Below are 22,965 nucleotides of genomic sequence, written 5' to 3' on the forward strand. Positions count from 1 at the left end.
AAACATTTTATAATTGCATTAAAAATATTAATATCTAGGTGTAACTCTGACAAAAGCTATGAACTTAGTTTAGGCAAAGGGTTTTCTAGATACAACACCAAAAGCATGCTCCATAAAACAAAAAGTTGCTCAATTGGACTACGTCAAAGGAAAACTTTCTGCTCTTTGAAAAACACCCATTAAGAGAATGAACATAAGACACAGGTTTGGAGAAAATATGTGGAAATCACACAGCTGATAAAGAACTTTTATTCAGAATATATAAAGAATCCTCAGAACCCTGTACAGGCATTCCTCAGAGGTATTGCAGGCTCAGTTCCAGACAACCGCAATAAAGCAAGTATCACAATAAACTGAGTAAAACTCTTTGCTGGTGGACGGTCTTGCCTTCAGTTTGTAAAAAAAACACAACATCAGTGAAGCGCAGTCAAGTGAAGCACAATAAAACGGGACATACTTGTAATAAGGAAAAAAAAACACAATCAAAAAATGGGCAAAGAATCTGAATAGACATCTCTCCAAACAAGATAAGTAGATGATAAGCACATAAAAGGTGCTCAACATCTTCAGTCATTGGAGAAAAGCAAATTAAAACCACAAAGAGATCCCACAGTATACCTATTAGAATGGCCAGAATTAGAATGACTGACCATGCCAAGAGGTGCGAGGCAGGGAGTTATTAAGGAGGCTAAAGAGATTTTTGGTGATGAAGGCTGTGTTCAGTCTTGATTGTGATGATGGTTTCATAGTTGCATACATATGCCAAAATATATCAAACTGCACACTATACATATATGCAATTTATTGTATATTAAAGCTGTTAAATGAATAAGAAGAAAGCCAAAAGAAAATAAGACTCACTATTGGAATTTACACTAGTAGTAAACATCACTGAAAAACTTACATAAATTAATTATAGACACTGTCTTTTTTTGTTTTTTGTTTTTTTTATTAGTTTCAGGTGCACAAGACAAAGTAATACTTAGACGTTTATCTTTTATATCCCTCACACTGTGTGAACGCCCCTTCCCCCATCCACTACCCCTCTGAAATCGCACACAGCCACTGTACCTATTCCTAATGCTGTACTCCGCTTCTTGTAATATATATATACATATATATATACTATGTGTGTGTGTGTATATATATATACATATATATATATACACACACACACACACACACACACACACACACAAACTTGTAGTTGACATTCATTATTGTTCAGCTTCAGCTTCAGGTGTACACTGCAGTGACCAGGCGTCTACATCATCCCTGAGGTGGTCTCCCTAATGAGACAAGTGTCCATCGAATACCCTACAATATCTTTACAACATTATTGATTACATTCCCCAAATTAATTTTCAAAACCCCGTGGCCATCTTGTGGTTACTGAGTGTTTTCTAATCCGCTCACCTTCCCCTTATCCCCACCCCCCCCACCCATCTAGCAACCCTCAGTTTTTCCTCTATGTCTCCAAAACTGTTTCTGATTAGTTCATTCACTTATTCTTTTCTTTAGATTCCACATATAAGTGAGATCATATGGTATTTGTCTTTCTCTGTCTGACTTATTTCACTTAACATAATGTTCTCTAGGTCCATCCATGTTGTTGCAAATGGTAAGATTTCTTTCTTCTTTATGGCTGCGTAATACTCCATTGTATAAATGTACCACAGTTTCTTAATCCAGTCATCTACCGATGGGCATTTAGGTTGTTTCCATGTCTTGGCTATTGTGTATAGTGCTGCAATAAACATAGGAGTACCTAAAGTTTTTTTAATTAGAGTTTTGAATTTCTCCGAATAGATACCTAGGAGTGGAATTGCTGGATCATAAGGTAGTTCCATTTTCAGATTTTTGAGATACCTCCATACTGTTTTCCATAGTGGCTGCACCAATCTGCCATCCCACCAACAGTATACAAGGGTTCCCTTTTCTCCACATCCACAGCAGCACTTGAGTTGAGTTGAGTTGAGTGAGTTTTTTATAAATTTGTGATATTAACCCCTTATCAGATATATCATTGGCAAATATCTTTTCCCATTCAGTAGGGTCCCTTTTTGTTTTATTGATGGTTTCCTTTGCTGTGAAAACACTTTTTAGTTTGATGTAATCCCACATGTTTATTTTTTCTCTTACTTCCCTTGCACGAGGGGATATATCAGTAAAAATCTTACTCCAGGTAATATCTGTGAAGTTTCTACCTATATTTTCTTCTAGGAATGTTATGGTTTCAGATCTTACATTTAAGTCTTTAAGCCATTTTGAATTTATTTTTGTATATGGTGTAAGGAGATGGTCCAGCTTCATTTTTTTGCATGTCTGTCCAGGTTTCCCAGCACCATTTATTGAATAGACTCTCTTTACCCCACCGTACAGTCTTGCTTCCATTGTCGTAGATTAAATGGCCATATAGTCATGGATTTATTTCTGAACTCTCTATTCTGTTCCATTGATCTATGTGTCTGTTTTTATGCCAGTACCATGCTGTTTTGATTACTGTAGCCTTGTAGTATAATTTGATGTCAGGTAATGTTATACCTCCCACTTTGTTCTTATTTCTCAAGATTGCTGAGGCAATTCGGGGTCTTTTATGGTCCCATATAAATTTTAGGATTATATGTTCTATTTCTGTGAAAAACATCGTTGGTAGTTTGATAGGAATTGCGTTGAATATGTATATTGCCTTAGGCAGTATGGACATTTTAACTATATTAATTCTTTCTATCCATGAACATGGTATGTGTTTCCATCTATTTGTATCTTCTTTCATTTCTTTCTTCAGTGTCTTATAATTTTCTGAGTACAGATCTTTTACTTCTTTGGTTAAATTTATTCCCAGGTATTTTATAGTCTTTGAAGCAATTGTAAATGGGATTGTTTTTTTTAATTTCTCCTTCTGATGTTTTATTATTGGTATATACAAATGTAACTGATTTGTGAATATTAATTTTGTATCCTGCTGCTTTACTAAATTCATCTATCAGCTCTAATAGTTTCTCGGTGGAGTCTTTAGGGTTCTCTATATATAGTATCATGTCATCTGCATATAATGACAATTTTACTTCCTCCTTACCGATTTGGATGCCTTTTATTTCTTTTTCTTGTCTGATTGCTGTGGCTAGAACTTCCAGCACTATGTTGAATAGAAGTGGAGAAAGTGGGCAATCTTGCCTTGTTCCTGATCTTAAGGGGAATGGTTTTAGCTTTTCCCCGTTGAGTATGATGTTAGCTGTGAGTTTATCATATATGGCCTTTATTATGTTGAGATATGATCCCTCTATTCCCACTTTCTTAAGAGTTTTTATCATAAATGGCTGCTGGATTTTATCAAATGCTTTTTCTGCATCTATTGACATGATCATGTGATTTTTATTCTTCATTTTGTTAATGTGGTGTATCACATTAATTGATTTGCGGATGTTGAACCACCCTTGCATACCAGGGATGAATCCCACTTGATCATGGTGTATGATCTTTTTAATGTATTGCTGAATTCTGTTCGTTAATATTTTGTTGAGGATTTTTGCATCTATATTCATTAGAGATATCGGCCTGTAGTTTTCTTTTTTTGTGGTGTCTTTGTCTGATTTTGGGATCAGGGTGATAGTGGCTTCGTAAAAAGTGTTTGGGAGCCTTCCCTCCTTCTGGGTTTTTTGGAAGAGCTTGAGAAGAATAGGTGATAATTATTTTTTGAACATTTTGTAAAATTCACCTGTAAAACCATCTGGTCCAGGGCTTTTGTTTGTTGGGAGATTGTTGATTACTGATTCAATTTCCCTGGTAGTAATCAGTCTTTTCAAATTTTCTGTTTCTTCTTGAGTTAGCCTTGGAAGGTTGTATGCCGCTAGAAAATTGTCCATTTCTTCCAGATTGTCAAATTTGTTGGCATATAGTTGCTCATAGTAATTTCTTAAAATTTTTTGTATTTCTGCGGTGTCTGTTGTCACTTCTCCTCTTTCATTTCTGATTTTATTAATTTGGGTCCTCTCTTTTTTTTTAATGAGTCTGGCTAAAGGTGTGTCGATTTTGTTTATCTTCTCTAAGAACCAACTTTTGGATTCATTGATCTTTTGTATTGTTTTTCTGGTTTCTATTTCATTTATTTCCGCTATGATCTTTATTATCTCCTTCCTTGTACTCCCTTTGGGCTTATTTTGCTGTTCTTTTTCCAGACCCCTTAAGAGTGAAGATAAACTGTTGATTAGTGATTTTTCTTGTTTCTTCAGGTAGGCCTGCAATGCTATGAATTTCCCTCTTAGGACTGCTTTTGTGGCATCCCATAGATTTTGGGTCATTGTGTTTTCATTTTCGTTTGTCTCGAGATATCTTTTGATTTCTTCCTTGATCTCCTGGTTGACTCATTCATTATTTAGTAACATGTTATTTAGCCTCCATGAATTGGTGTGTCTTCCAGTTTTTTTCCTGTAGTTCATTTCTAATTTTGTAGCACTGTGGTCAGAGAAGACAATTGGTATGATTTCAATTTTCTTAAATTTATCAAGACTTGTTTTGTGGCCTAACATATGGTTTATTTTGGAAAATGTTCCATGTGCGCTTGAGAAGAGCATGTATTCTGCAGCTTTGGGGTGAAATGCTCTGAAAATATCAATTAAATCCAAGTGGTCCAATGTATAGACACTGTTTTTAAGAATATATCAGTGGACACTTTTTAAAGAACTCTTTTGTAAAAGAGTTTTGTAAAACTCTGTTTTTAATGCCTCCTATTGTGATATGTTGTGTTTCCTTAAAGGGGGTGTACATCAAGTCTGCTGCAATAAGGACAACACAAGTCCACTTCTTTTCAAGAGGTTTTCATGAGCAGCAGTAGCATCATGTCGGTTGTGCTTTGTCCAGAAGTGACAGAGGGCAATTGCAATAGCTGGCTGCATCGACTCTTTAGTACGCATATAGTTAGTTCACTTGTTAAATTATGTATTGTGGTTAGGTATTTACGCTGCTGGGTATCTTTGCCAGATTTCAACTTAGGAACTTACATGTATTTAAATCAAGAAAGCATTGCAAATACTTCAAAATGATTCATTTCCTCTTAACACAAAGCTCAATTAATACTTGAGTTGGGACAATGTATGTGTGCAAGTTCCTTTTCAGTCAGCCATCAAAATGAGAACTACAAAGTTTTAAAGGATGTGTTTTTAAAGTATGTGTTTCCAGTGTTTTGGGTGTTCCATTAAAAGACCTGGCGTTGTTTCCGTGGGGTAAAAGGACACGGTAAATGGGAAGGATAAAAGTCAGCCATAAAACACAGCTTTGCAGATAATGTTTCCTGAGCTCACTGCACTGAGGGTGATTATACTAATGAACAATTCTGGTCCTTCCTGCCTGGCTCACGGCAGTGAGATGCAGGAGCTGTGAAATTCTCACCTTCTCTCTCTGACTCCAATAGCTGTGATAACCGGCCCTTCTCTCTTGCAGGGTGTGAACGGCATGTCTGTGGATGAGAAGCCTGACTCCCCCATGTATGTGTATGAGTCCACAGTCCACTGCACCAACATCCTCCTGGGCCTCAATGACCAGCGGAAAAAGGATATTCTCTGTGACGTGACTCTGATCGTGGAGAGGAAGGAGTTCCGGGCCCACCGGGCTGTGCTGGCTGCATGCAGTGAATACTTCTGGCAGATGCTTGTTGGACAGACGAAAAATGACTTGGTGGTCAGCTTGCCTGAGGAGGTACAGTCGTTTGGTTTGTGTGTGTGGTTGTTTGCTGAGGGGGGTTGATTGACTTATTGCCAGTTGGCCAAGTAGGAGCGAGCAGAGGGTCCCTGTGCTGCGTCCCCACTCGGGGGCTGATGTCCAAGTGACGCACACGTTAGGTGTGTGGCACAGCCAGTTTCTATTTGATATGCGTCAAGTCTCAGAGGCATGAATCTGAACAAAGCATCTTTCTTGAAGGGAACTGAATCCCACCTGTGGCTCACAGCCACTCATAGTTTCTAGTTCACGTACTCTTCGGGTTTTGAGTCGTTCAGCCAAAGTTTGGTATAGTCCTCTGTGGGATCTGAATCACTGGGACTGTTGCTATGATTTTTCTGTTTCAAATGATTGAAGGAGCACTTGATTTCCCTTGAGCGTTAAAGAATGAAAGTATTCACAGCACTTTCCTTGCTTGGGGGGAAAGGAAGAGCAAGCAGTAATTTTCACAGTGAATATGGTAAGAGTCTAAAAAGTGTAAACTTGCTTTTCTAACCATTGTTGAAAATACCCTACTCAGGTTTCTTAATGACTTCAGTGTGTCATGTCATTTCTGGCCTTTGGGGACACCAGTAGCTGGACCTGTTCCGTCCAGAGATGACATGCAATTGGGTGGTTTGAGATGCAAGAATTCAAATGATGGGCTTCACAATGACAAACTATTAAACTGGTCACCCTTTGAACCATGTATATAGTTCGTCTTCTTCCATCATCCTGATGGCCCTTCATTTTCATGGAACTAAAGGTAACACGGAGCGGTCTTGGGCTCTGTGTCCAGGGCCAGACTCATTCTCTGTGCACCAGCACAGTGTGCAGCCCTCATCACTGTGCCAGCTGTGCACTGCACAACTCTTAGGGGTACAAGTCACGTCCATAGTCTATGCACATAGAGCCCCAGAGCTGTGCAGTGATCCACTGAGCAGCTCCTCACACAACCCTAGGAGAAGCCAAAGGCCCCTCACCCTGATGTGAGGTGCTAATGAATACAACTAGCATTAAATCCCAGGGTCACAAACCGAAATGTCTCTAGAGGCCTGGCAAATACTATAAATGTGTAAAGTGAGTATATAGTAGAAGGTGTTGAGCAAGCACCTGCTCCACAGAAAGGCCTCCAAATTCAACATAAAACATAGACAAGCAAGACTTAGGGGTCAGAGGGGGTCTCCAGATCCAGTTCCTTATTAAGCAACATCTGCTGTGACTCCTGGACAGCGGGAGAGTGGCCAGCTGATAAACTGAGGACTGCATAAGCACGTGGTATTTTCACATTGGTCTTCTTTTTTTAATGTGTCCACACAAAAGGCTTCATTACTACTCCTCACACAACTCACAAGCAGGTATTTAGAATGATCCCAATACTAACAGGACAAATCAGGGGAGGATAATGGAACTGGGGCTGGCATAGGGAGGGAAGCTTATGTACCAAGTAATGTGGGAAGGCCAACAAACGGCAACTGTGGTGTGACCGGCTAATCAGAGCTGGAGTCTCTTCATCTGCGTTAATGGGTGAATGAATACCCATCATTAGGCGAAATGAGAAAAGTACTCAACCCAGTCCTTGGCCCACAGTAGGCAAATGTAAGAGCCTTCTTCTTCTCTAGATTGGGAGCAAGAATGCCTTTTGAATTTACTCCAGCTCTAGAATGCCCTGGGAATATTTTGAAAACTGTTAATTACCCAGCATGGTCTTGGGGAAGAGGGCGAGGCGTACAGTTTATTTATGATCTGTATCTGTTTGAGAGCCCCCTCATTTATATTAATATGGTTTTTTCCTGATTTTCAAAAAATCAGATTGCATTAAAATATATTTACAGATGAAAAAAATCATACTTTATGTATTAGGTTGGTGCAAAAGTAATTGCGGTTTAAAAGGTTAAAAATAATTGCAAGCACCACAATTACTTCTGCACCAACCTAATAATGAGTTTCTCTTCAGTGACAGTTGGCACCATTTTGAGACTCCCTGCACCGTGTGCCCTAAACCCTGGTCTGCCCCCGAGTTAGCTCTGGGAGCCTGATCTAGTCACTTAACCTCTGTGAGCCCTGGTTCTTACCTGTAAAAACCCCTAAAATTCTGAAAGCCCTTGAGTTATTTATTATAACACAAGGCAGTGGAACTTAGGTTATGAGGTAACCTAAAAGTTTCTTGTTGGATCAAATCCTTGATAATTATTTATTTTCTTGGTATTGGGTGCTCTGTGAAGTAAAAGGCACATTGTATAGTCATCAAACAAAAAAATCTACTATTTGACCATTTTGATTGTGTTCCAGTTAAATGGGAATTTGCAGTGTGTTGATATTCTTTTCTCCTAGCCATGTAAAATGACTGCTGTCTATATATCGTCTGCATTTTCAAACGATTAAAACATTCTGGTTGCTGAGGTCCCTGAAATCTTGAGACATAACTAGATACGTTTTTTCTTCCCCTGAAACATGAATTCCTATTGTCAATAACCCAGCTCTAATTATCTTGCTGATGAGGCATGAGAGTCAGCCCCAGTGGCATTTTCCTTTGTGGGTCTGTAATTGTTTCTGAGGCCTCCTTCCAGGCCCTGTTCGTCTGCTCAGAGCACCCTCCTGTGGCCTCGCACGCTGGGCATCGTTTTCCTCTCCTTGCTGTGTACACACTGAAATGTCCCTGCAGGCTCTATGGCCATGGTCCCGCTTAGCTCAGTGAATGACTTCATAAAAGTTGAATTAAGTGGTGCATAAGCAAAAATCCCAAACACTACCTTGGAAAGTAGCTGCCTAGAACTAACTGGCATTCGGTTGCTATGACGTAAGAAAAAGCATTTGATTAGCCCCTTGGAAATCTTTAAACCTCATCATAATTCCATCCCTGAATCCAAATCAACTTCTGGCTTACCCCAGTCTTGTTCACACTTGGCCCACCTCTACACTCCCTGGCCAGACAAGCATTGTGTTTCTCAGGGGCCAATATGGCCGAACTTGACAGCTCCTCCTTGGATTATGAAACTTCTAGATACAGACTGCCGCCCCTCCCACTCCCCTACTCGGTCAAGTTTAGGCCAAACCCATCTCTGGCCTCCAGTTTCTGCCCGGTTGTGCAATTCTACCCCCCAAAATTACCAGAAAATTAGAGCCACTCACAGTGGCCAGTGTAGCCTCTTAAATGGAAGGGGGAGAGAGAAAAATAGAGACCTCTTTCTAGAAGCCAAGGAGTAATTCATTTGTCTTGCTTTTTCCCCTCACCACCCAAAAACAGAATGACAGCTAGTCCCTAGAATTTATATGATTTGAGTGTTGGCTCCTCATTGGAAAATACACCGAGGAGTGTGTGTCAGCAAATAGTAGGAGATAAGGCATTGTACTTAGTACTTTTGTTAAATAATGAAACAGATCATTTAATTTATAATTAGTAAGTGTATCTTGTGCTGAGAGATGAAGAGAAAATGGTTGATGTGCCAAGCAATGCAAGGCCGTTATCCCACTGCTCATTAGTATTAGAATTGGCTCAACAAACACCTCCTTAGCTATAGTCATGGAAAACATTTCAGGCTGGATGTCAACCATGCCGGAAGCGCGTCAGTCATGAAGTTCATTCTTACGGTGTGTCGAGTAGAGGGTAGGAATGGGATGTGCTTCCTTTCCCATTGTGGACGTGGAGTCCACAATGGGTTTGCACATCAACCCCATTCTTATGGGGCTGCTTGCTCTCTCCCTGAGTGCTAGGGGAAGAGCAGCTGTTAAGAGGTCATTGCCAAGTTCTAGTATCAAAAAGTCAAAAGATAAGAAGTAAAACAAGTGTTGGCGAGAATGTGGAGAAAAGGGAACCTTTGAGCACTGTTGTTGGGAATGTGAATCGGTACAACCGTTGTGGAAAACAGTAGGGAGATTTGTCAAAAAAGATTAAAAATAGAACTACCATGTGATCTAGCAACCCCACTTCTGGTTATATATCTGAAAGAAACAAAATCACTATCTGGAAGAGATATTGACACTCCCGTGTTCATTGCAGCATTATTCCCAATAGCCAAAATATGGAAACAACCTAAATGTCTATTGACAGATGACTGGATAAAGAAAATGTGAGATAGATAGATAGATAGATAGATATATATATATATATATATATATATATATATATATATATATATATATATATATATATCGGAATGTGGAAATCCTGCTGTTTGCAGCAGCAATGTGGGTAAACCTGAAGGCATTATGCTAAGTGAAATAAGCCAGGCATAGAAAGACAAATACTGCATAATCTCACTTACATGTGGCATCTAAAAAAAAGGTCAGACTCATCTAACAGAGTACAATGGTTGTTACCAGAGGTTTGTGGTGTAGGGCAAAGGGGGGAGATATTAATCACAGGATACAAACTTTCAGTTGTAAGATAAATAAGTTCTGGAAACCAATGTACAGCATGGTGACTGCAGTTAATAATGATCTGGTATATATTTGAAATTCGCTAAGAAAGTAGATCTGAATTGTTTTTACCACAGAAAATAATAATAATAATTATGGGAGGTGATAGAGATGTTAATTAGTTTGCTTGTGGTCATCATTTCACAGTTTATACGTATATCAAACCATCATTGTATATCTTAAATATACACAATTTTTGTCAAACATAAACAAACAAATAAATATTAAAAACTAGGGGGGAGGGCCGGCCCAGTGGCTCAGGCGGTTAGAGCTCCGTGCTCCTAACTCCGAAGGCTGCTGGTTCGATTCCCACATGGGCCAGTGGGCTCTCAACCACAAGGTTGCCAGTTCAATTCCTCGAGTCCCGCAAGGGATGGTGGGCTCTGCCCCCTGCAACTAAGATTGAACACGGCACCTTGAGCTGAGCTGCCTCCCGGATGGCTCAGTTGTTGGTTGGAGCGTGGGCTCTCAACCACAAGGTTGCCGGTTCGACTCCCGCAAGGGATGGTGGGCTGTGCCCCCTGCAGCTAGCAATGGCAACTGGACCTGCAGCTGAGCTGCGCCCTCCACAACTAAGACTGAAAGAACAACAACTTGAAGCCGAACAGAACCCTCCACAACTAAGATTGAAAGGACAACAATTTGACCATTGTTCCCCAATAAAGTCCTGTTCCCCTTCCCCAATAAAATCTTTAAAAAAAAAAAAAAACTAGGGGGGAAAAGAGGTTATTTTCAAGGTTCCACCACCTTTCTTTGGGCTTGTTTCCCGTGTCTTTTCACCCTCTAGAGAAGGGAAAGTGTTCAGCAGAAAATGGCTATAGGGTAGGGGTGAGCGTGGAACCTTCTGGTGGACTTTATGCCGCTTTCTTCAGTATAAATATATTCCAGACTTATTCATTCATTCTTTCTCTCTCTCTCTCTGTCTCTCTCTCTCTCTCCCTCCCTCCCTCCCTCCCTCCCTCCTTCCCTCCCTCCCTCTCAACATTTTAGAGCAGATTTTTATTTTCAGTAATAAAAAGTAAAATTGACCCCTAAGGATTCTGAAGAAAAGGCATTTATTGTTAAGTCTTAACCACAGGGTGCAATAAAGAATATTCCTGCAGTAGTACTGCCAAGCATAGAAGCCAACAAGGAAATTATGGAATCTTCTTGTCTGAAAGTTTTTAGAAGATATGAAACCTGTTAATGTCTCTGGGAGGGCTTAGGTCCAGTATTTTAAAAAGCAATAAGACAATGATGATTATCTTTGAACAGTCTTTTCAGTATGTATTACTACTTAATGCTACAGCACAGGATGCCAATAGCATTCTGAGTTTGCATGTAACTGTGGGAGGTGAGATTTGGTGGGAAACAGTGGGTGATGTCTTTGGGAAGTGCATGGCCAGGATAAGAAGAACAAAACACTCCCCCACCCCAGAGCACAGAGCCCAGCCCTTTGGCCTCACCCATTCACCACCTAGAGAAAACTCGAAAGAAGAGTAACAGGCAAATTTTGAGATCTAAGGAGCATCAGCCATGAGGGACTGAGAAAACCACAATCTGGACCTTGGCGCTAACTGCATGTAAGGTCTCGAGCAAGCCAGTCAACTTTAGGCTTCTGTTTCCTCACTCATTTATTCATCCATTCAACAAGTATTTATCGAGATCCTGCTATGTACCAGGAGGCATTGTGCTATCTGCTGGGTGAACCTAGTGAACAAAACAGCTTCCTTTCCAATGGAGGAGGAGAGACAGAAAATGACTAAATATAATATGTACTCTGTTAGATGCCCTCGAAGAAAACAAAACAGAGAAGGAACGTCAAAGTACAGGTATTACCACTTTAAATAGGGTGGTCAAGAAAGGCTTGTTTGGGGAATGACTTTTGAGTAGAGACCTGAAGGAGGTGAGGGAGCCAGCCATGCTGACATCTGGGGAAGGGGTGATCTAGGCAGAAGGAATAGCAAGAAAAAGACACTGAGGCTGGAGTGAGCAAAGGGTAGAGTGGGAGGAGACACCTGAGAGGTAACAGAGCCAGGCTGTGTACCTTTTGGAATTACAACCTTTTCTTGGAATGACCTGGGAGGCCATTGGAGGGTTTCACAGGAGATCATTTTGACTGATGTGTGAAAATAGGTTAAAAGAGGGCAAGGGCAGAAGCAGGGAAAACCCTTAAGATATGAACAACCCAGGCATGACATGATGGCCTAGGCCAGGGCGATAATAGTAGAGTGGTGATCAGTGTCAGATTCTGGTGATATTTTCAAAGTAGAGCTTATGGGATTTTCTTATAGATTGGATATAGGATGGAAGAGAAAGAGAGGAGTCAAGGATAACTCTTAAGGTTTGGGGCATGAAGAATGGAGTTGCCATTAACTGATATTGGTGAAGCCTGGGAGAAATCGGTTTGAGGAAGTAGGGGTGGAATTAGGAGTTCTATTTTGTACATGTGAAGTTTGAGATGTACACAGGAAGATGCATGGCTAGAATTCATGGGAGAAATCTAGCCCAGAAATAGACGTTTTAATACCAGAGTACCGGGGATATTGAAAGACAGACTACAAAACAAGATACAACCACCAAGGGAATAAGTGTAGATTAAGATAAGTTCCAGGATTGAGTCTTGGGCCTTTCCAGAATTCAGGGGTCAGAGAGATAAAGAGGAGCCAGCAGGGGAGACCAAGAAGGAACAACTATTGAGGAAGAAGGAAAAACAGAAACTACTGTGTGTTGGAAGCCAGGAAAAGAAAGTATTTCAAGGAAGGAAAATAATCAACTATGTCAAATGATGCTGATACCATAGTCAACTAAGATGAAGGCTGAACACCATTTGGACGCCATTTGTGATTTCATTGAGCACTTCTGGGGAAGCCCTAGAGCAAAGACCAATTTGATTGTGTTCAAGAAAGAATGAGAAAAGAGGGATTTGAAAAAGCTAATGGAGGTTCTATTTTTAAAGCCTTTGAGTTCAAGGGAGCAGAGAAGTGATCCAGTAACTGGAGGAAAATGGTGCCAAAAGAGGTTACTTTGTTTTGTTTTGTTTTGTTTTGTTTTGTTTTGTTTGTTTTGTTTTGTTTTAAATAGGAAGAAATTCCAGTATGTTTTCACTCTGTAGTAAAGATTATCAGTAATCATCCACATCTAATTTTCTCTCTTTCCTGGACACACAGGAAGACCAAATTTGCAGTCAGGCATGTTATGTGACTAGATCTAGCCAATTAAATGTGAGTAGAAGTCGTGTGTCACTCACTACTGGTTTGAAGCAATTGAAAGTAGGTATGAGTTCTTCATGTTTGAACTCTTCATGTTTTTCCCCCGTCCATTCAACTGGTGTCAGAGATCTCCAAGGTGATAGAATGGCAGCCCAGAGCCTTGAGTCACTTCTGGAGGAGAGCCATCTGACTCAAATCAGACTCTGACATGAATGAGAAATAAACTTTTATGTTAAACCATAGATTTGGTGTTTATATGTTACCACAGCAGAGACTAGCCTATGCTGACTAATACTTGGGCTGATGGGAAAGCGCCAAAAGAGAGAGCAAACTTACTGATATGGGAGACAGAAAGCCAATTGTGAAACGAATGCCCTTGAGAGAGGACAGGATCTACTGACCAAGTGGGCAGACTCAACTTCGCAAGGCACATCCTAATCTGAAAAGGATGGAGTTGGGCTGGATGATCTCTGAAGTGCTACCCTGTGCTGCAGGTTTATGAACCTGTGTTTTACCTTGAACTTCTCTAGGTCCCTGCCAGAGGGAGAGAAGAAATCCTGCTAGTCAGAAAGAGAGGAGAGATGTTTGCATTGAGAGGTGGGGAAAGACTAAGGAGATAGCAGGCAAACTGGTCAGGAAAGGAGAGAACCTTACAACTTCAGAAGAGGAGTGAACTCACTGCTCTTATCTTTGTGACTATCCCCTGACTTTTCAGAAATGATCTTACAAGAGTTCACAGGAGCTGATAGTTAAAGTACTATAGAACCACTGGGCTATTTGATAACCTGGAACATAGAAAGATTGTCTGTGTTCTAGACATAGATAGATCATTGCTCTAACCACTTTAGAATGCTTTAGGATTTTGGGGGGGGAAATTATTTTACATTCAACGATCTCAATTTCAATATGAGTATGCAGGGAGTGACAATACCAGCTTGACTTGCAGGGCTGCTGTTCAGATTAATGAAATGCGATACGTTCAACTTCTTGGAAGGATGGTGCTATGTAAACAGTAGGTGTTATTATTCCCATAAAAGGAAAGCACAGTCTTGTCTGATGAAATGGCTCTTACCTCAGAATCCTCATTAAAAGCTGTGGTGCAATTTTCCAAGTTGCATTAGTGAGCCTTGGCAGCAGATGAAAACATACAAGCAAATAAATAATAAGTCAAAATATTCCAGGTAACTACTTGCTGGCAAGTAAGAAGTTTTCAAGTCCTAGAATCATGCTGACAATTTAGAAATGCCCAAAGGCAGAACTTATTTATAGTAACGCAAAGGTGACTTCCAGCCCTGAAATCTGGGCTTCAGACTCACATAGGGGTGCAGTAAAGCAGAGCCATGAAGGGGGAGCTAATACTATTGTGATTTCATCCCTGAAGGCTGCTCAATGATGCTGATACAGAGGGAGGGAAATCTGGCTTGAAAATAGCCACAGCAATAGCTAATTTTAAAACTGAAATGCATAAGCTATTTCCAAACCTCTAACATTTTTTAAATCCTGAGGCCAGTAAATTCTATTTAAAGAAACTTATGTAGAAATGTGTTCCTATTTTGGCATAGTAAAAGGAGTTGAATAGAAAAAACTAAGGCATATCTAAAAATTACTTTAAGTGACCTGATTTCAAAGCCATTTTTAAGGATTCTTTTCGCTATACCCTGTTTGTCCCCTATATAATATAAGAGGACCACAATAATCAACATTGTTAAATGGATTCGTAAAGAAGCCTTGGCCAGTAAATTTCATAAAATTAGTTACCAGGGTGTCTATTCATTCTAAACCTCTTCTCTGTGTATGAATTAAATGTCCCTTACGTTTCTTTCTTTCCTCTATTGTGGAGTCTCCTAACTGTTTCAATTAAAATTAATAATAGCTTTAAATACAAAGTTCAGAGCTGTAAAGTTCCTCACTTGATCAGTGATCGTAACTATTATTTTGTCATATTTAATCATAGAACTCGGGCCTTGAACATGGTACTTAATTAAACTTTTAATTCATGATAAGAACTTAAATAGCACTTGGGAGGGTTTTTAAAAATTATTTCCACTTCCCATCCAGATTACAAAAAAAAAAAAAAAGGAAAGAAAAAAAGGTGTAATAGAGAGACATAATGGCTGTCAGCCAAGGGTATTATAGGTCATGCCAACAGGAACTGGCAGCACGCCATTGTCCAATTAGCATGGCTTCATCGTTGCAGAGTAATCACTCTTGAGTAGATGGTTGAGTCACTCGTGATGTAGTGGTACTTCACTTGAGCCAGTACTTCTTAGAATAGGTTTCTTGTTCACTGTTATTACCTGCCCTACTTTGCCAATAAAAGTACAGGACCATTTAGGCTGAAAGCCAAACGGAAGAGAAACATCGATTATGTATCTCATTTCTCTTTGCTTCCTGAAAACTGAGATTGCAATTAAACAGTGAAAGCACAGTGTATTTTTTAAATGAGTTACAAGAAAATACAGTTTCCACACCCAAATACTCAGCGTTGGAATCCAAGAGTCAGTTTTTATTCTGTCTTTTCTTTGGCAGCTTTAACACTTGGCACAAATTTGAGGATATCAGTAAAGTTACCTAATAATCTTAATGGATTCACATTCCATTAAAAACTTGGAATGTCACCAAACTGTTTCAGGTTTCAGCTCTATTGTTGGGGTGTCCATGACATTTCTTGTGGGTGTGCAGTTATACAAGCAGACAGCTTTTGAAAGAGACCCTTCTTACAGTGAGAACACCTAGAATCTTGGTTGGACAAGCTGTAAACCAGGAAATTGATTCAGGAATTTCTTAATAAACTGGATTATATCCAGACCGTGGAGTGGTGCATACTTGTCAGTAGAAAAGGCTGTTCTTAGAAGCATAAAGAAAGTAAAATAAAATCCTTGGCACTAATCAGTTAATACCTTCATGTTTATATTCTTGTTTGTTTTGGTTCTTAACCAAAGCGCAGGCTAGATAAAGGGTTGGATTGTTTTTGCTTTCAGGAGTGAAGCAATTAAATAATGGCACTTTTGGTTTCTTAATATTTCATAAGTGTTCTTTTTCCTATTAACTTAGTGCACATGATAAAATGTATCACTTTGCCATAGACTCCTAAAATACGTTGACATCTCTTTAACTGACATTGGCACCAACTCCAGGCTAACTGGTGATTCAGTGAGCTTCACTGTCTGAGATGGACTTCTGTATACAGCCTGGCAAAGGTTGCGTGTGAGAAAGTTAATGCATTCAGCACCCTGGGTGGGATGGAGCCAGGCCTCCAACATGAGCACATTTTTTCACTGACGGGCAGCAAAGAGAAATACTGGCAGCTGTTCCCAAGCAAGCCAAAAGTTGGCCCGGGGGTGAGGAAAAAAAAGAAAATGCTGGGATTTAGCCAACAAAAGATTCCTGCGTTTAGAAGAAAATCAAAGCAAGGACACACAGGGTCACATTTACAGACCTCCAGCTTGTTGAAGTAACAACTATTTCATTTTATCTTCTGCTTGATGGAAGGATGGTGTTCAATGGCATTGTTACTCACTTTTTCCTGCTTATTTATTTCTAAATCTTCTTTTTGTTCTATTATTATTTTTTAATTCTTTGTATGCAAAACCACATGATAGATTATTCTTCCTAAAAGTGGCAGATAGACAGTACCGTTGGTGGAGGGCTGCCCCAGCAACCAGACAGGACTAATGCAGAGCAGGTCTGGGGGGCAATGGCCACACACATGTGCCAAGCCGTGTCGAGTGATGAGAGTTGGAATGGAATTATGTGTGCAGGTCACCTCAAAGATCTGTCCAGAGAGGTCTTCTGCAACCTCACAACTCATTTATTGTTCTTGTTTTATTAGTTGCAAAAAGAGAAGGTGAGGAAAACAAGAACGTTACTAAAAGTCCAGGAAATTGTCTGCTAAAAGATGGGATCCTCAAGGTCTTGCCATGTACCACGAGAGACGTTTCATGTTTGCACCGTCATGCTTCCTTCCCAATGAATACCTTAGACTACCGGGATGTGTGAATAGTTTTTCTGCCAAGTGTAGCTGCAGAAGCCCAGGAATTAAATTGGGCTCTACAAATAGGAAAATGGGAAGATTAAAAATATGGGACACCACAATTCAGGATAAGACCTTCATAGTTAGGGGAAATGATCAGGATTCCAAGAGAAGATAGTTGAAGCACACCTTTTGTAGACCTGAGGATTTTCGAGGGGACTTAAATCCATCAGATTTACAAGATGTTCATGCAGAGAAATGTGATGACTTTTCCAAGTTCTGTTTAACCAAGTATCTCCATGCCTCCTATTTGAGGCTGTTACAGTAGGTGTTGACCAGGTGTTCTCATTCACTAACAGTAGATGTAGTATCCAGCCTCACGTGAGGGAGTTCAGCAATATTAAAGGAGAATCTTATAACAATGCAAGGTCCTAGACATTGGAGTAAGGGACAAAAATATACAGAATTACTTTCAGAGGAGTTGTTATTTTGTGTGCACGTGTTTAAAACTCAAAAGGACAAGACAGCTTAAGTACAGCACTTCATAGAATCAGAGGAGCACAGCACATGACCCGTTCATAGGTGAATTCTTTGGGGTGTTAACTTAGAAATATAAAGCGAGACTGCTTCTTTCAAAGGGCTTATAATATAGTTGAAGAATTGAGACAAAACCATAGAAATCAAAGGTGAACAATTCAGGAGCATCCATTGTGGATGCCAGGTTGTGCTGGCTGTTATTTGTGCTGCAAAGGCTCTGGTGGGGGAGAGGACAGGATTTTCCTCCTATATCCTCCATGAAGTTTAGACCATCTAAAACTTGATTGATAGGACTTCCTTTGGGAATGAGTGGGGAGAAATCCTCCAGGAGAGGTCACTGACAAAGGCCCAAAAAGAAGCATTCACAGGGCATTGAGAAGCCAGCTTTGATTAGCACAAATGGCAGATTTGGGAAAATTATTGAAAATATGGTGAGATTATGTTGGGGCTTACTATGGGAGAATAAAATTTAGACAAAAGAATTTAGTCTTGATCAGGTCAACAGTAGGAAGTCACTGAAACATTGGGAGCCCAGAAATAACATGCTGTAAAACAATTTAAGGACTGTTTGGCTAGCAATGGAATGCTTGATGGTTAGGATGACAAACTCCTCCAGACAGAGGGCGTAGCCAGAAGATGCACCCTGATCCTAGCATGAGCGGAGGAGGAAGGTCTGCGCCTCAGGGAACAACTGGGAGAATAATCGTGCCTTTCAGAGATTTTGAAAATGGGGTGTGGGAACACATACGTGGGGAAAGAGGCCATCGAGCCTGGATCTATAGCTATAGTGCTTTACAGATACTCAAGACACTGAGAGTGCAGAACTAAAGGAACACACAAGGCACACAGGCCATGGCTGAAAACACTAGGAATTGCTGATTCCTCTGAGAAAAGAGAAGAGAGAAAACGTCAGGGGCTGAGATTAAGCTCCAGCACTTAGACTCCCGTTGCTGGTACCTCTCCGAAGAACAAAGTTTACGCTGGATTCCTGGTTTTAGGTTTATCTTCATTCATTTGGGAAATATTTTAGTTCCAACAGTTTATCAGACTGAGGATATATGTAGAAGTGCTCCCTAAGTTACCTGTTAAGGAGTATGCCTCCCAAGCGGCATCGTGAGCATTAGCACAGGTAGGTCAAGGACCTACGAGGAAGTGCTGAGTTTCTAGAGGACAACGCCCCTGCCTCAAGGTTATTTGTAATCCGGTGCCACACATTTTGAAATGTCAGGAGTAGATTCAGGCAAAGGGATAACTTGGGGTTAAAATCATTATGATGAACACAATGTAACCCCACACACAGACACACACACACACACACACACTTCTTCACACTAACCAGGCAGGAGTCAATCTGAGCATCACTCCTGGTGGGTCAACCAGGTGACAGATGTCTTCTGATGTGAATATTCATGAAATACACACCATGCCCAGTGATGTATTCAATGTATAACTTGATCTCGTAAAGCCATTCGCTATAACTTCCAGTTAGAAGAAAATCAAGGATTAGAGGAACAAACTTAACAACACCAGGAGGAAGCAATGGGACAAATCCACAGGGTGGGATGTTCTGCAGGACAAATGACCTGATTTCTTCAGTAAGTCAGTGTCATGTAAATGGCATTACGTTAAACAATATTTAAGGGATTTAAAAACCAGATGCATTGGATGGTCTTGGAGTGGTTACTGGTTTGGACAAACCAGTTATAAAGGGCTTTTGTGGGGGAAATTGGAGAAATTCAAATATGGTCTGGGTATTAAACAAAATTTGCCTGAAATGGAAAGGTGGTGATGATTGGAAAGGCATACTGAGGAATAATATGCCCAGTCTGATCGCAGTTTGGTTAAAAAAAGAAAAATACAACTCTGTGTGTGTGTGTGTGTGTGTGTGTGTGTGTGTGTGTGTGTGTGTGTGAAGGACGTGTGCTAAACTGTTAACAGTGACCTGTGAATGGTGGGAATGTGATGGATTTTGTTTTGCTTGTCTGCATTTTCCAATTTCTTACAGTGTACATTATTACAAAAAATAAAAGGGTTATTTGAACAGTTCAGTGGATAAAAGGGAAGGAGGGAAGGAAGACCAGGTGAAATGTGGGGCATAATACTGGAAAAATAAAACTCTGTATGGCTCTATGTGTGATTTCACAGGTTCTTTGGGCCCCATCAGTTTCCTCCCTAAAAGTGCCAATGCCACCCCCGTGCCATCCAGCTCAGGGCTTGTCCATTCTCCTCACCGAGAAACTAAAGTCCTTAACTTGGTCTGAAACAGCTTGCACCCACCATCTCATTGCTTAAATGAAAACCAACCCAGAAAGCTATAAAGGGGATAGATTTCTTCTGGTTCCTTCTTATTAAAAGTTTAAGACCTTTTTATTACATTTAAATTTACCTTGATCATTGAAACCTACAGATGTCATTGCCTGCCTTCCTATATGTTTTCTAGAGTTACATCTCTGGAAATTGCTAGTGTTATTTTCAGTGCACATAGCACAGATGTTTTCCAAGTCTCTGACCCTATGCATCCCCAGATGGAGAAGGAAATTCTCACCATCCAGTCAAATCTTGGGTAACTATAAGGGAAGTAAGTGATGTGGGGAGTGCCCCCCCTTTTCTGTCACCCTGGTATATAAGTACTGAAAGTACTGAAGAAAAGGAGAGCCTTTTTCAAACATATATATCTATAAAAGTTTGCTTTGGAAAGTCATTCAATAAACTTAGAATTTACGTCAGGCTATGGTTGTATACAGAATATTTCTAAGTAGCTGCTTCTTCAAGGATGTGTCAGAATATTCAGTAATAAGGACATGATTTTATATTAATCAGATGGATGATGACATTTAAAAAAAAAAAAAAAAGAACTAACAGTAAAAAGACTGCTTCCATCCTCAACTGGGCTTTGTTAAAAGAAGATGCCATAAAGTCACCCTCGGATCCTGGAAAGCCTGGACCCATGGGTGTCCCTAGAACTCACATTGCTTTCCTTTCTGTCCACATTTCCCCATTCAAAGGGGCTGTACACTGGGGTCCTGGCAGTAACCAGGTGATTTCCCTCTATCATGTCCAAAGTCTGGGAGAAGACAACTGACATGTGTGTGATTGAGATTTCAGAAAAGTGAGTCAAAACAGAACGTGATGCTCTAATGGAGCTGCACCTGTAAAGCTTGCACTGGTATTTCAAACCATTTAATGCAAACTATTACATACTCTGTGGTCAGCGGAATGCTGCTGTTTCCTTACTTCCTCCTCAGGAGCCTCCAGAAATGTCTTTTTCACTTTTGGGTGTTTTTTTTTAAGTGATTTGTCTCTTAAATCGATCTTTAGCTTGTTTTCGTGGGAGACCTGTGGTAGTTAACTCTTCTCATATCCATGTATTAGTCCTTTCAGGCCACCATAACAAAATACCACAGACTGGATAACTTAAACAACAGAAATTTACTTTCTCACAATTCTGGAGGCTATAAAGTCCAAGATCAAGGAGCCATTAGAGTTGGTTTTTGGATAAGGCCTGTCTTCCTGGCTTGTAGGCGGCTGCCTTCTCACTGTGTCCTCACATGACCTTTCCTCTGTGCATTGAGAGAGAAAGACACTGTCTCTTCTCTGCTTGTAAGGACATCACTCTATCAGATCGAGCCTTCACCCTTATGACCTCATTAATCTTAATTACCTCCTTGGAGGCCCTGTCTCCAAATATAGCCACACTGGGGATTAGGGCTTTAACACACAAATTTGAGGGGTGACACAATGTAGTCCATAAGAGCCCACTGAAAAATAATGGATTTGTACAAACACAAAACAACATATATACAAGATTACCTACATATGTAGAACCACATACAATGCAGCCATAAAAAAGAAAGTTCCATGAACTGATGTGGAGTAATTTCCAGTATGTATTTTAGAAGTTAGAAGGCGACATAGGACACAGAAGAGTACATACACTATACTATATATGGCATGCTTCCTTTTGTACAAGAAACAAAGGAAAATAGGAATATATATTTACAATGTATAAATATATATCTATAATTTATAAGTATCACGCATATTTGAATATTTTATTTTAAAACAATCATAGAAGAGATTAAAAAATAATGAAAAAAGGTGACCTATTGAAAGTGAGTGAAACAAAGTGAAAGAGTTTGGAATGGGAGTTATTCTCTGAATGTATCTTTTTCTTTTTCATGTTGATTTGTGAACTATAAGTGTTTTACATAGTTAAGAAATTAAAACTTATTAAAAAATGAAAAGCAGCAAGCCTTAAAATGTAAAACAAACAGAAAAATGAGCTTATTGTATATTACATTGGTTAATTAAGTACACAGAATAAAATAATAAATTAGATTAACTTTTGAAAACACATCCTCTATGGGACATCCTTCAGGACAACTGGAGGAACCTTTCAATAATGTAACGAGCATGAAAGACAAAATGATTGGGGACTCTCCTAGGTGATGGGGAACTAAATGAGAACAAATGAAATAAGGGATCCTTGCTGGGCTTCCTGATGGAAAAATGAATCTATAAAGGACATCATTGGAGCAGTTTAGAGAACCTGAATGTATACTATATATTAATTTATTATATTGTGTCAACATTACTTTTCTTGGGTAGGAAAATGATATTTTGGTGAAGTAGGATATTCTTGTTTTCAAGAGCTACATGCTGAAGTATTTAGGGGTAAAATGTCATGATTTACTTTCAAATGGTTCTGAAAAGAAATGTGTATGTGTGTGTATATACATTTATAGATAGATATAGAGAAGAGAGCACACAAATTTAGCAAAATTTAACAGTTGGTGAATCCAGATTAAACGTGTATGGATGTACATTTCTTTCATCTTATCTATGGATTAGAATTTTCAAGATAATAAAGTTGGGGGAAACAAATAATGGACTTGGATTGTCATGAAGGTGCTCTATTCATTCAAGAAGCATTTACTGAGCACCTACTCTGTGCCAAGCCCTGGTCTAAGTGCTGGGGAAGTAGCAGTGGATAGGACAAAGTATGTTGGAGTTCTCATGGGTCTGCATTTAGTGCAGAAGACAGATAAGAAAACAAGATAATTGTATTGTGAAAAGTGCTAGAAGAAAAATAAAACTGTGCGACATGATACATAGTCATTGAGAGAGAAACGACATTTCTCCCTCAATGGG

General features: G+C 39.7%; 1 protein-coding gene across 13 annotated transcripts in view; it reads left to right on the forward strand.

Moving 5' to 3' along the window:
* Window positions 1–22,965, forward strand: part of BACH2 (BACH transcriptional regulator 2) — a 327,244-nt gene that overhangs the window by 245,579 nt on the left and 58,700 nt on the right. For all 13 annotated transcript variants that reach the window (XM_019743255.3, XM_019743258.3, XM_019743256.3 and 10 more), the window contains one exon: window positions 5,440–5,694. In XM_019743255.3, the coding sequence (XP_019598814.1) occupies window positions 5,440–5,694 (255 nt within the window). The remainder of the gene's footprint in view (window positions 1–5,439; window positions 5,695–22,965) is intronic.

Source organism: Rhinolophus sinicus, chromosome 2 (assembly GCF_057876585.1).
Source record: "Rhinolophus sinicus isolate RSI-liver-muscle chromosome 2, RSI-T2T, whole genome shotgun sequence".
In the NCBI taxonomy this organism is placed as follows: Eukaryota; Metazoa; Chordata; class Mammalia; order Chiroptera; family Rhinolophidae; genus Rhinolophus; species Rhinolophus sinicus.